General features: G+C 56.8%; 1 protein-coding gene across 1 annotated transcript; it reads right to left on the bottom strand.

Annotated features, from left to right (window-relative positions):
* Nucleotides 1-4423: 4423 nt before the first annotated feature.
* Nucleotides 4424-13176, bottom strand: LRIT1 (leucine rich repeat, Ig-like and transmembrane domains 1; the record flags this gene model as incomplete). Its single annotated transcript, XM_080640571.1, has 4 exons — nt 4424-5479; nt 6662-6967; nt 10182-10645; nt 13055-13176. The coding sequence occupies 4 exons, from the start codon at nt 13174-13176 to the stop codon at nt 4569-4571; spliced, it is 1803 nt and encodes a 600-aa protein (XP_080496697.1). The 3' UTR covers nt 4424-4568.
* Between the last annotated feature and the right edge of the window lie 917 nt (nt 13177-14093).

Genomic DNA, 14093 nt, shown 5'->3' with positions numbered 1-14093 from the left:
ATGGCCTCAGTGAGCAGCCAGTGAGGGGAGCAGTGGGTCCCTACTAAGCTGCTTCCACCCCAGCTTTCCATCTGAGCAGACACACCTGCTGGGTTCACAGTCTAACCCTGTGACCTGCCCAGGTCTCTGAGTCCCTCGTGAGGTAAGAATTAAAGCAGGATGTGCTGTGGGGACAGAGCCGGGGTGAATGGACCCCTCCAGGAGTGAGTGGGTGCTCACCGGAGAGGAGTGTTTGCAGAGGTCATTCTTGCCGAATGTGCCCCTGGCAGGGACTGAGGTAGTGAGGGCAGCGGCACGGGCAGTGTGACCCAACAAGGACAACACTGATGGGCGACTCGCATTCCAGAGCCCCCACCAGGTTGGCCAAGGTTTTGTCAGGTTTGCTTCCTGGGAAAAATGCGTTTTACTCTGTGGGTATCAGAAACCACTGTGAATTCTGTTCTTACCCCAAAATATAAGGGCCTATAGAACTCTCCACCCCCCACAATTTTTTCTCTGTTCATCCCATATTAGTCTCTTCAAATGAATCTAGCTCAACCCAACTTTCCAGTGGTTTGCTGAAAACACCCACTGGTGTGAAATATCTGGCATTGCTGGCACTTCCGCTCCCCCTCCTCTGCTGGCCCTTTACCCTCTGGGTCCCTACGTGGCATATGGGCCTTGGAGGAGCTATGTTGTCAGTTAAGGCAGGAGACTAGGACAATGAAATTTACTTGGGTTATATTATTTTTCTTAAATAACAAGTGGTTAAGTGGTGACTCTAAACTCAATAGATTCAACAACAAGGGGAAGGAGTCTGAGTATATTACACCCCCACCTCTCTTCTTGCAAGATGCCTTTAGGAATTGGGTTCTTATCATGGTAAAGACAGAGTATAAGAGAGAACTTACTCCATGTTTATGAAATAATTAGAGAGAAATGGCTTCTGGGTATCAGCTTCCTGGCTTGTCTTAATAGAATATTAATCAGAAAGTTTCTGATCTCTTCAATTGGCAGGACGCTGGGACATCTCGGACAGAGACTAAGTGACGTGTAAGAAACAGACATGCTGCCCTTGCTCTCCCTCAAGCTGGTGCTCTTCCCTCACCTGCTGCTGTCCATCGCGTTGGAGATGGGACCCAGGCTCAGTGGCAGGCCTGTGCCTGGATGGACCCACCAAAGGCTATGTTCCCACCCCCTGAAACAGGTGGGCTATGGGACTAATGTTGTTGCTGATGAAATGTTAGAGCAAATAATGTCTTAAAAGCCCCGACATGCTTCTCCATTCCTCCTTCCCCGTTGCAGCCACTGCTGACACTCCAGATGGTGGGGTCATCGGCCTGGGCCCCTGCGTGAGTGGGTGGAGCAGAGCCCTCTCCTTGTGCACTTTCCCTCCTGACTTAGGTAGATCTGTGAGAGCAAAAATACATATTTCTATGTTAACCACTGAAATTTGGGAATTGTTAGCACAGCATAAGCATAACCTATCCTGGCTAAAAAAAAGCCCTTGCAATCAAATAAAATATGCTCAAATACTTGAAGTTGATTTTTTGTCTCCACTGGCTTATATGATAGTCAAAACAAAAATTTCCAGCTCTAGCCCTGGCTGGTGTGGCTCAGTTGGTTGGAGCACCGTTCACACATCAGAGGGTGGTGAGTTCAATTCCTGATCAGGGCACATACCCAGGTTGTGGGGTTCGATCCCTTGTCAGGGTGTGTGCGGGAGGCAACTGATCTATGTTTCTCTCTCACATCGATGTTTCTCTCTCTCTTTCTCTCTCTCTTTCAAATCAATATAAAAAAAAAAATTTCCAGCTCTAGTTCTCTAAGCACACTGCTCTCTGGGTCCCTTGACTGAAAATCTAGTTTTAATAGCCCACATCTACTTCCAGGATAGAATTTCTTTTATTTGCCTTCCGTACCCTTCAACTTAGACATGCAATTACAGACAAGTAACATGAGACACAGCTTCTCCTGGGCAAAGGAGAGCATAGCTATGCACCATTCAGAAAAGGCATGACGAGAGGCTATGGTTCCAGCCCTCCAAAGAAGGCTCCGGGAGGCAGTATGCTGTGGGACCCCATGAGGGTAGGCCCTCCGCATGGGCGGCCAGAACTGCTTTTCACAGGACTCAAAAAACATCAGGTTTTCAGGGACTGACTCAGACTAACCAGACTCATACACCAAAGACTACTATATAAACAAGACATCATTTTATTTTTTTTATAACGGGAATTTGTTTTTTTCCAATGACTTGAATATTCATGAGCACAATCCAGCCCGAGTATCCTCTGTAAGAGCAAATCAGAGAAGACAGAACACACGGGGGAGGATGGTTACAGGGATTGCAGGGCTGACCATCTGGGGTTATTTTGTCCAGATGAGTTTGAATCCTCTCTCTCTCTCTCTCTCTCTCTCTCTCTCTCTCTCTCTCTCACACACACACACACACACACACACACAAGTACAATGCTGGATAAATACTAACACACTAAGAAGTGCTTGCTTTGAAGTCCTAGGTGATGGGCAAAGGTCATCTGTGTATGGACATTCTGTGTTCATGGGCACCGCTGCTCTCATGGTTCTGATCCTGGGTTCCAGTGGCACAACACATCCATTCATATAGTGAGCCTGCCGTGGATCATATTGCAGAGATCCACACTGAATATTGACCCTCAGCTGGCCAGAAAGTTATCAAAGACTTGGATCCTCCGAGAAAATCACCACAACCTCTTTAAATCATTCCACTCTCAGACTCAGTGTTCTAGTCTATATAGTCCAGTAGCCCAGCCTCTATAATGAGCTGCTGTGAGGGTCAAATGAGAGAAAGCAGGAAAATATGTTGTAAGGTCTTTGGTAAATGTGAGAGGAAATAACCTTAGAAATCCCAGCAGCACATTGGCTTATATCAAGAGAGTGTTCAACACCACGTGGAGTCTCCTAGGTGATGTTAGTCAGTTAGTTTCCGTGGATCACTTGCTGTCCCAGATCTTCTCAGGTGTTGTTACCCCAAGGTTTTGGTGCCAAATACCCCAGATGCTCCTTTGGTACAGCTTAGTGCTGCAGACGAGACACACCGACACGTCTGTGGACTCCCACACTCAGGCCCTCAGGGGCCCCAGCGCTAAGTGAGCTGAGAAGGAGGCCTCCTTTCCAGTGGCCCCTGAATGACTGGGAGACCTGGAGACCACCCCCCAGGAGCCAAGGTAAGTTTAGGAAGCACCACAGACACGGCTGCACAGGCAGGGCAAGCTGTGCGCAGAAAGCGCAGCGCATGGGGCCACGCCCAGGCACCTCTCAGCCCCTCCAGACTGACATTCGTGAGTAAATGAGCACCATTCAAACCTCTAGAACTCATTGAAAATCAAATTACTCTCTTCAGGCAGAATGGCACCCAGAGGAAAAATGTTAGAATCAGTCAATGTCCACAGGGAGGCCTGGTGTGTCTGGGGTCTGTGTGTGATGGCACAAACGCGGCTGCTGCTCGCGGAGGCGTGTGTGAAGCCTCTGTGAGCGCCACCGCCGCCACACCGCACAGATGCCAGCAGTAAGGCCTCACTGCCAGGCCAACTTCTGCGTGGCCACGTCCCGCTTGCGTGGTTGTGGGCAACGCAGTAGATGAGATCACCACTCAGCCGATAGTGCTGCTCCACCATGACTTCCAAGCGAGAACTGTCCTCCGCCCATTTAAGTTGGGTTTGGCCATGGCACTGGCTTTGGCAGATAGAATTGGGCAGAAATGGCAGTGTGCCCGTTCTAAGCCAAGAGTTTGAGAGGCATCACATTCCTCTGATATCATCTGACCCCCCAAGAAAGGAGATGCCCCAGGTGGCCACCAGCTCTCCATGTTGGGCCCCAAATAAGACACCTGCCACTCCCAGACCTGTGGGCTGTGCAAACGTAAGTGCCGCTCGCTGCTCAGGGCCTGCGCTGCTGCTTCATTCATGTGCAGCCAAATGGCCGCACAGGCGTGTGGGGCACAGGCCCTCGGACGCCCGGGCTAAGATGGAGCAGACGTGAGAAGTCGTGGGCGCACAGGGGAGTCTTTACTGCAGACCAAGCAGCCATTGCTGACAAGGAGCCATTAACAGAGTAGTTCTTCCCACAAAGCAGCCCACAAAGCAGCCCACAGACATAGGAGCCAGCCACCGGCTGGTAGGCAACACACTGGTATAGGAGCTCAGACAAAAGAGGCTTCTTGCCAAACAGCGACATCAGCATCCGAGTTACAGAGAGGCCGCCGCTGTGTCCTGCCTCTGCACCTGAGCATGGCAACTTAGCCTTGAGAACCAGCGTGCTCTGATGAGGGTCCCCACAGCAAGTTACTTAATTCCCCTGCTTCTGCTCCAGGAAAATGGGGAGAGAATTGCAGGGGTGTCTTCTGCAAACGATTGTTGTAAGAATTAAACGAGTTAATGCATATAAAGCACTTAGAACACTTTCTGGCACATAGGAAGCGCTTTAATAGGTGTTAGTTCTTGTCGTTGTGTGTAGTGGAGGAGCGAGCAGGCACCCACGTGGGAGGAGTGGGTGAGCACATGGGGGAAAGGGGGCAGAGCAGGTGTTGGGCACCGTGTACCAGGGGAGCCTCAGCACAAGTACTCGTCCACCCGCCCGCCCCCCCTGGCGCCCCCGGGTGCAGAGTCCAGGCTGGAGCTGGAGCGGGCAGACAGGAGCCCGTCAGCCTCGCTGAGGCTGGGCTGGGGCTGCGCCCCCGAGTCCTCGCCCAGGCTGAGGCTCAGCCCATCCAGGCTGAGGTAGGTGCTGGTGGCCTCAGTGGAGTGCCCGGCGCGGCACCGGCGGCAGCGCCTACGGAGGGCCCCACAGCCCACAAGCAGCGTGAGGGGCAGTGCAATCACCGCAGCCACGCTGGCCACAACCGCGTTGATGAGCCGCTGAGTGGCCTCGGCGTCTGCCACTTCGTCGGGGGAGAAGACAATGCACTGCTCCTTCTGGGGCGCCAGGCCCCACGCGCAGATACAGGCCACGTACTTGGTCTCGGGCACCAGCCCCTGGAGGGTGACCCTGGTCCTCCCAGGTGGCACAGCCACCCGCCACATGGCCCGTTGCCCGAGGATGGCGTACAGGACGCTGAGGGCCACGCTGCTGGACTGGGGCGCCTTCCACACCAGCGTCACACTCTGGTGCGTGTCCCCCACCACCTTGAGCGCTGTCACTGTCCGGGCCTCCTGGGGTCCCGTTGGCCCACCCTCCTCCATGCTGGGCCCTGCAGGCCCGGGTGTGGGGGGCACACGTCGGGCCACCAGCCTGTCGTACACAGCTGCTTCCGGCCCCTCGCCAGTCCCTGCCTGTGGGGCCCCTGGGCTCCCGCTGTGCTCAGTGGAAGCCTGGGGCTCGGTGACGACCAGGGAGGTGAGGGTCTTGGAGGCGCCCAGGAAGTTGCTGGCCTGGCAGACATAGTCCCCTGCGTCGAGGTGGGACACGGCGGGCAGGCCCAGCAGCGCCCAGCTGGTGCCGTTCCTGGAGACCTGCTGGTGCACTGGGTGGATGGGGAGGGGGGGGAGGAGGCACAGATGAGGAGGGTGCCCGTGCCCAGGCTCCCTCCCAGGGCCAAGCTCGCAGCCCGGACTGTGTACCTGCCACTGAAGGCCTTGTCACCCCAAAAAAACACTGGGGCTCACCCAACCTTTCTTAGACTAGCCAAGGAGATTGAGGCCACCGAGGCTCTAATCTGGGGAGACACAGGCTGAGTCAGTGCCCAAGAATGCTCTGCCTTCTAAGCCTGCCACATGCACACAGTTCCTCAGGCTCTGGAGCTCTGCAGCGCTGACCAGGCAGCGGCCCGTGGGGGCGCGAGATGGGAGCCCTGGGAAGTGCCCTCCCATGGCTGCGAGGGCCCGTAGCTGCTGGCCCTGCACCAGCTCCAGGGGCACCTCCTGCTTGCTGTCTGTGGCATGGTGCTCCCTGTACAGCTCAGCTGCACACTGATTCCAAACCCCTTGTTCTAGAGCAGCACTGGCCAACCTGGTTGCAGGAGAGAAAAGAAAGCTGGGTGGAACCAAGCGTTCCGGTCAGACACCGAGAGATGTTCCTCCTCAACTCTACCTGGGCGTGGTGAGCACTGGCTCCACACCCCTTCCAGCCCACCCAGGGCCAGAGATGAGCCCTCTGTCTACGGGGCAAAAAGAGCCGCACTGTGGAGTCACCGGATCGCGGTCTGCGCCCAGTCCTCCTGTAGGAGCTGCTGATGGAGGCCAGGCATTTAGCCTCTCAGAACCTCAGGTTACTTATACAAAATAAGAAGATTGCTCTTCAAAGCTCAAAGACATGATGGACAGAATACATTTAACAAAGAGCTTCATGAATGTAACTCACATCAAAAGTTACTCCTAGTGATACCAACTTAATATTTGCAACTGGGAGACTCACTATAAATATTAAATACACTAAGAGAGCACCTTCCACCACATGTCGGCATGTTGCCCTCTCGGGGGCCCTGAGCCTCCAATAGAGGGGCTGGTGGGATATGACAGGACAGGCTGAGAGCCACCATTGAGGCCACTGTCCCCAGGCCCTGCCTCTTCATGGCGCCTGTCCAACCCCATCGGGCAGAATGGGAGTGAATAGCCCAGCTCAGCCTGCCGCCCACTCCTCGGCCTTTGGGACCTTGACTCGCCTGCCCTGTGGGATCTCAGCATGGTGATCCCTGCAGCTCACACACCTGTGCCGTTGAGTGGGCGCCCACTGACCCTCCTCCAGCTCATCTGGGGCTCAGGGATGCCAGTGGCCCCACAACGGAGCAACACTGTGCTGCCCAAGGGAGACCTGATGCTGGCCATGCCCGGTTGCAGCTCGGGTTCCCGGCACCTCCTCAGCTGCAGCTGGTGGAAGGCCACGCCTGCCAGGCCACCCGGGCCAGCACACCGCAGCCCAGCTTCTATGAAGGTCAGGTGCGGGGCCCCGCCTTCCAGGAAGTGGACCAGGTCGTGGAGTCGGCAGTCGCACACCCAGGGGTTGTCTTGCAGCCCTGCAGGGTGAGAGGCCAGAGATCAGCCTGGCTGTTCACATCCCCAGGCCCACTCCCCCAAGGGGGAGACTAGGCAGGTCCTGAGCTCAGCCAGCAGAACTGGCCTCCCACCCCACTCCTTGCCTGCCAGCCCTGCCCCCTCAGCCCCCCAGCCCTGCCCCCTTGCCCCCCCCCCCAGCCCTGCCGTCTCGGCTCCCCGGCCCTGTCCCCTCAACCCCCCCCAGCCCTGCCCCCTCAGCCTGCTCTTTCTCTCGAGGCCTCACACTGCTTCCTTGTCAGGTTGTCATGAGCATAAATAAAAAAGAATCATATCAGGTACTGGGTAGGCCATACAGCACCAACAGCATCAGCAATGACCCCGCCAGCCTTTGAGAGATACTTTCAGGCCACTGGCCATCGAGCATTCCTGTGGTGCTCGCTATGTGCCAAAGCCCGTTGCTGGCAGTGCTGTGACCCCGGCTTGACCCCTGCCCTCTCAGTGTGAGTGACGCTGCCAGCACCAGGCAGCAAGGCGGCCGTCTGAGCCTGGTTCCTCTGACACAGGCTCAAAGGAGAGAAGAGAGGAGGCCAGGAAATCAAACCCTATGTCGCTGCCCTGCGCTCCCATTTCTTTCAGAGCTGGAAGGTTACTGCCCACCCCCCACCCCCCTGTCAAAACCTCCAACAGAGACAGGGCATCCTGTGTCCTCAATTCTCAGGCACAAATCCTCTTTATGTGTCTGCATTTCTGAAGTGCAAAATAAATACATTTAATATGATGTACTTTTTATCCCCCAAAGACTGTTATTAAATGAGATAGTAGTGTGTCTAGGAATCAGTGTGTCTTGTACATGTATCTACAGGCGTTTAGTTTGTTTGAAAGAAGGATGTGAGTGTGGAAAGGATGCATTCAGATCTGCTGGATGTTCACAACTCATGTGAGAGCCAGCCGGGGCACTGGCCCCTTCTCCTGCCCCAGCCCTCCCTATCCAGCCGGCGGCTGCTCCCCGTCCCCAGTAAAGTGCGTGTAATGAGTTGTCACTGCCTGCTCTGGCTTGCACCTGGTACAGAGTCCCCAGTAAATGACTGCAAAAGGCAGAGTCAGAGGACAGTGAAGCGGTCACCCGTCATTGGCAAAAGTGAAACATTGTCCATGTTAACTGTTAGCTCCATGAGAAAGTAGATCTTCATCAGCTGTGCTCACGGCTGCATTCCCAGCGCCTAGAACTATGGCCCACATTCATAAGGGCTCAAGTCGACTTGCAGAGCGGGCACCACATGCCTGGGGAACAACAGAACATTGAGCATGCACGCTCCGTGAGCTTGCCACGCCCCCAGCCCCTAGAGAGATGTCTGCAGGTACCAGGCTGCAGAGTCAGGAGCAGGTGTGACTAAAATAATGAAAACAGCCCAAAGGTCCATTAAAGGCGAACTGGCTGAGGAAGCTGCGCTATGAAATATTAGGCACTGGTTTAACAACGTGAAGCTGATCCTTGTAGTAACTAACAAACATCTCCAAGACATACTCTTGGGTGGGAAATTGGTGCTGGTTGATATATACAATATGATAAAATTATATGTAAAACACACAGATAAACTTCCTATGTGTGTGTATATATGTGTATGTAGATATCTTGTGGAAGACAGGAAACATGAAAATAAACCTAAGAGTGGCTACCATTTATGAGGGGGAAAAGGGACAGAAACTTTAGCCTTTCTAAAATATTTTAAATGTTGACATATATTCATGCATGAGTTGTGTCATTAAAATTAATTTTCCAGAATATATGTCCCCACCTGTCACCCCACCCCCGCTAGGGAGGTGCCTGGGGCAAGAATGGCCTAGTTCACCTGGCAGCCATTGGTTGGTAGGACCAGGACAGGATCAGAGGAAGAGTGGGCAGCTGTGGGAAACCAAGCCTCCGGGGCTGTCTCCTGGCTGCACGCAGACATCTCTTGTCCCTTATTTGTGACCCTGGCTCAGCACCCCTTGCCCTGGCTGCCTGCCATGGTTGTTGGAACCAAGTCACCAAATATTTAAGAAAAGGACGCTCCAGTTCAACTTGATTTTCAAATAAACTTTTGTCCATGGAGGTGCTTTCCTAGAAGGTGCCCTTCGTGGCAGGAGGTTCTGGAGGGGGCGGGGCTGAAGGGCTTGATGTTCCCTCCCTGTTTCCCCAGGGGAGGCTCCTAACAGTCCCTCCCGGAGCGACTTCCAGGGCAAACCCTCCAGCCCCTAGGCCCAGACCTGTCCAGCCAGGCAGCCTCTCTGATGCTACACACCTCGCCTCTGCGCAGCAGGTGCTCCCCACCCTCAGGGGACTGGGAACCAGACTGGCTCATGACAGGAGCATTGGCCCAAACCCTCCACTTTCTAATCCCTAGTTTATGTGTGTTCGTCTATAAAACAGGGGGATTGTATTTGCACTGTCTACCCCTGGGTGCAGTAAGGGTCCGTTCTATGAGGGACAGGAGAAAGTTTGGGGGACCTTCAGGGCCACACTGATGCTGATGGCCTTCAAGGACTACAGGTCAGCCAAGAGCATGGAAGGGCCTGTGCCGAGAGCTCAGAGGAATCTCGGGCGTGGGGGTGGGGGGGGAGACACGTGCTTTGAAGACTGTTGGCTTTGGGTTTCCCAGAAGGAGGCTGAGAGGAAGAGTACAGTGCAGGGGAAGGAGGAAAGCACAAGAGAGGGGAGCTCTGTGCACCTGGCAAACCCCCGGGCTGGGGCGGCGGTGGGGGGGGGGGGGCTCTGGAGCTAAAATACCCCATCAGAGTCTTTGGTGACTGGGCCTTTACCTTCCCCCTGATAGGTCCTGGGATGGGACTGTCCTCAGAGAGGGATGTGGCCTTGGGAGAGGCTGTTCTGAGCCGAGATGGTGGAGATGGTCCCAGCGCTGCAGCACCCTAGGTGCTGGGCTGGGGGTGGGGTTGAGGGGCACGTCCCTTGCTGCCCAGGTGCCCATGGCTGCCAGTGCTGTGCCCACAGACCTGCATGTTTGAATAGATCTTTCTATCAACCTCTCTTCTCTAAAGGAAATGGGCACAGAGAAGCTGAGCCAGGGACGCAGCTAGTAAGACGCAGGGCCAGAATTTAAACTCCTAACCTTACCAGTATGTGTCTGGCACTCAGCCTCCACTCAAACCCAGGACCGGCGCCTTGTCTATTTCCCAGGGAAAGAGTCAGCCCAGAGAGAGTCCTGCACAGACCCGAGGCGAAGGGGCAGCTCTTACCTAGGACCAGCCCGGGGCGGCCCGGGAGGGAGGGAGCGGCGGGCAGGGGAGCCCAGGCGGCCAGAAGCGTGGGCGGGAGCCGCAGCAGCCGGTTGCTGGAGAGGTCCAGGAAGGTGAGGTTGCGCAGGAAGCGCGCGGCGCCGGGCGGCACAGCGGCGAGCCGGTTGGCCTGCAGGTCCAGTAGCCGCAGCCTAGGCACGTCCCCGAGTGCAGCCCAGGGGAAGGCAGCCAAGCGGTTGCCCGGCAGGCGCAGCTCCCGCAGGCGGCCCAGGCCCCGCAGCGCCCGCGCGCCCAGCCGGCTCAGCGCATTGTAGGGCAACCAGAGCTGCTCCAGGCGGCGCAGCGCGGCAAAGGCGGCGGCGGGCACCCGGCGGATAGCGGTGCGTTCCAGGCGCAGCCGGCAGGTGTCGGGCGGCATGGCCACGGGGGGCAGGGTCATGTCTGGGTCGTTGCACACCACGGTCCTGGGCACAGAAAGGGGGCGTCTGAGCCAGGGTTAGGCAGGCGAGACCCTCCCCACCTCCTGCAGTCTCCCCATCTCCTGCCCGAGGCCGCTGCTCTGCAGGGACCCGGGACACCCGCCTGGCTCCAAGCTGTGGGGCTCTGGGATGGGCGGGAGCCAGCCCCTCCTGGTTGCTGGGAAGGGGGTGGGAGTGGGGGGCTGATTTCAGAGCCTTTCACGGGGTCCCCCCGGGGCGGCTTGGTCTCTGTCACCCCGAGGGACCTCAACCTGCTGTTCCCGGCACTGCCCGCCCTCCGCCCCCCACAGAACAGCACTCAGGAGTCCCAAGATCCCCGTAGGCATGTCCTTTTGCAAATGGGCTGAAAGTATTGATTGTCAAATTGCAGCTTTGCTTTGTAACCATTTGGGCTTTCCTTCATTTAAAAAACTATATGCCAAGAGCATCAGAAACGCAGCCACTGAGGTGCCTCCCCCTCTGACTGAGCCCCACCCCCACCCCCCAGACTCACACCTGGGCTCTGCTTGCTGCCCGTGTCCTTGAGCACGTTACATGACCTTCTCTTTCCTCTGTGTCCCCTTAACAATAGAGGCCACCGTGAGGGCATAGGAGGGCAAAGGAGGCCATGTGTGTGCCAGTTCGCATGTGGGTCGCCCGCAGGGCCCAGGCTGGTGGCCAGGCATAGATGCCACCAGCCCTGCCAGTGTGTCAGTCTCCACAGAGCCGGCCAAGGCACCTCCTGCCCCGACAGCGGCACCTGATGTTTTGGCTGTGAGTTTGGCACTAAAGTCAAGGCCGCAGGGCTGGCTCTCACCGCAAGGGCTGCACACACCGGCAGGACGGGGCAGCTGTCTAGGAGCCGGCCTGGGAGGCCGGGAGGTGCCAAGATGCAAGGGACCTCGGCCTCCCCACACGTCGTGCCCGTGGGCACCGCAGCTGCTCAGGCCTCCTCCCCTGGCAGGACCTCCCTGCCCACGGGCTAGCGAACAGCTGTGAGGCTCCCAGGTAGACTGTGGCGAGAGCTCTGGTGTCAGAGGCAGGATGGCCACGGGCTGACATCAGGGGCCTGGAAGCTGTCCTTGGAATGTCCTTTTCCACACTAAGGTTAACCTGCTACCAAGTCATCCCCGTCCCTGCCCCTGCCCATCACCAATGGGCAGAGTCTGGAAAGGAGCAGTTGCCGGGTCCCAGCACCAGGCCTGCCCAATGCTGTGGGCTCAGCCGGTGCTTCCTGTGTTGGAAGGAGGCCCTGCATCCCACGGTCGCCCTGTGCAGGTCCACGCTCAGCCTGGCTTCCCTATGGAAGGGGCCCCTCACTGCTGATGGGTTGCATGAGCTGGAGTACAGAGATCTGAGCCACACATGGAGCTCTTCCTGTGCTTCTGGCCTCTCACTGCCTCCCTAAAACCCAGTCAGCCAGCACCCCGGGCCGGGATCACTGAGAGGCGCACTGACAATATTGCTGCCTGATCAGAAACCACCAGTGTCTCCCCTACACCCACCTAAGACAGGGAAAAAGGAAGATGGCATTCCAGAAGGTGGGAAAGGTTGTGGGAGAAGCCCTGAGCCAGGTGAAATCCTGAGTGAGGTGGGATTTGGTGCTCATAGATGCATAAACTGAAGTGTCAGAGGAAAGATGCTTTAAAGACAGAGGAGGAGAAAGAGAGGGAGTCATGGTGGAGGTGGAAGAGCAGGGCGCACAAACCCCGTGGCCTAGGGATGCCCATGGAGGGGGGGGGATGGAAGTGCTCCCAGAGCTCAGAGGGGGTGGGAAAGTCAAAGAGAGGTGCGGAGGGAAGGGCACTTGCTGCAAAAGAATGGGCAGTCCCGGCTGTAAGAGAGCCCTAGGAAGAGGTCAAGGCTGAGGCTCCAAGGGCTTTGCCAGAGGAGACCCAAAAAGGCGGTCCATCCTGGGAGGGTGGTCAGAGATACTTGGGATGTGAATGGGCACCCTGAGAGATGAGGCAAGAGAATAGGAAAGGCCTGGGAAACAGGAGGCTAATGAGATATGGAGAGAATGGTGGGAAGGAAGGAAGGAAGGAAGGAAGGAAGGAAGGAAGGAAGGAAGGAAGGAAGGAAGGAAAAAGGGAGGGAGGAATGAAGGAATGAACAAAGGGAGGGAGGGAGGAGGGAGGAAGTGATAAAGGGGAGAAGTCCTGGAGGAGGATTCGGGAAGGATTTCCTGGGGCTGCACACCTGTGCCCCACCCCACTCCACCTGCAGAGGTGCCTAGTACCTCTGAGGCAGAGCCATGCCTTGCTGGCCAGACAGCGATTCAGCACAGACAAGCCTCAGGTCCCAGGAAATGGAGGTCTCACCTGGCCACTCTCTGAGCCGGCATCCAACCCTCCCACCCTAGCCAGCTGGTGGAGCTGGGGACTGGGATGCCACCCCACACACCTGGCACCTTACCTGGCCATGCTGCCATCGCCCAGGACCTGGAGGCTGCAGCTACACTGAGGCGGACAGGAGCTCCAGGCCTGGGGTGGGGGCCTGAGGACCAGGAGCCAGAGCATGCTCAGCGCCACCCTCATGGCTCCGGGCTCCGCTGCAGCCCAGTCAGGGGCCTGGCCTGGCCCAGTCTGTCCTGCCTGCTTCACCCCCCAGCCCCAGGCCATCAGATAAACAGGACAGAATGGAGATTAGGGAAGGGAGCTCATCCAGTCACAGTACTCAGCAGCTTATTGCTCCCTGGAATCACCCATCCTGAGATTAGGGGTGGGGTTCCCCTCCGTAACAACACACAGGCCCAGAGAGGCTGGGCTGGGCAAGGTGGGGCAGGGAGGTGGACAGGGCAAGCAGCAGCTGAGCCAGCTGGCTGGCTGCCCACCTGCAGAGCCCCGAGGGCAGCCCGGCCGTGGGCAGCACAGACCACCAGGCTCCTGGCTTACAGGAGCCAAGACAGGCGCTGGCGTCGGTGCTGGCGTGGAGATTCTTCTCTGCGATGTGTGTTGTGGTGCAGACGCAAAGAGGTGAGGGCAGTGAAGGCGTTAGGAAGAGCCCAGGCTCAGGACCACGCTGCCTGGTTCAAATCCCAGCGCTTCCACTCAAAGCTGTGGCCTTTGGTAAGTCACATGATTCCTCTTGGCCTCTGTGTCCTCATTTGTCAAAGGGAAGTAATGTTACTTTGCTCTGGGTGTTTATGAAAATTGAACAACCCAAGTTCCCCAGACCTCGACAGCCCGAGAAGCAGAAGCTCTCTTAGGAGTCGTCAGGACCCTGTTTTGTTGGCACTTGCAAGTACCTGCTCATGGAAGAGTGGGGAGATGCAGAGGTTTGGAGAGACCCCCAAATGCTCTCCCAGGGGCTCACGAGCCTCTGGGCACCTGGCAAGCAGCTGTCTCCCGCCTGCCATGAAGAGCCAGGTGAAGCACTGCCTTCCCAGCAGAGCCCTGGCCGTCATCCGAGGACCAAGGCGCGCTCTTCTCCACGAGGCTCTCCTGCAGGCACC

Source organism: Plecotus auritus (assembly GCF_963455305.1).
Source record: "Plecotus auritus genome assembly, chromosome: 9".
Classification (NCBI taxonomy): domain Eukaryota; kingdom Metazoa; phylum Chordata; class Mammalia; order Chiroptera; family Vespertilionidae; genus Plecotus; species Plecotus auritus.
This window is presented reverse-complemented; position numbering and strand designations above follow the sequence as displayed.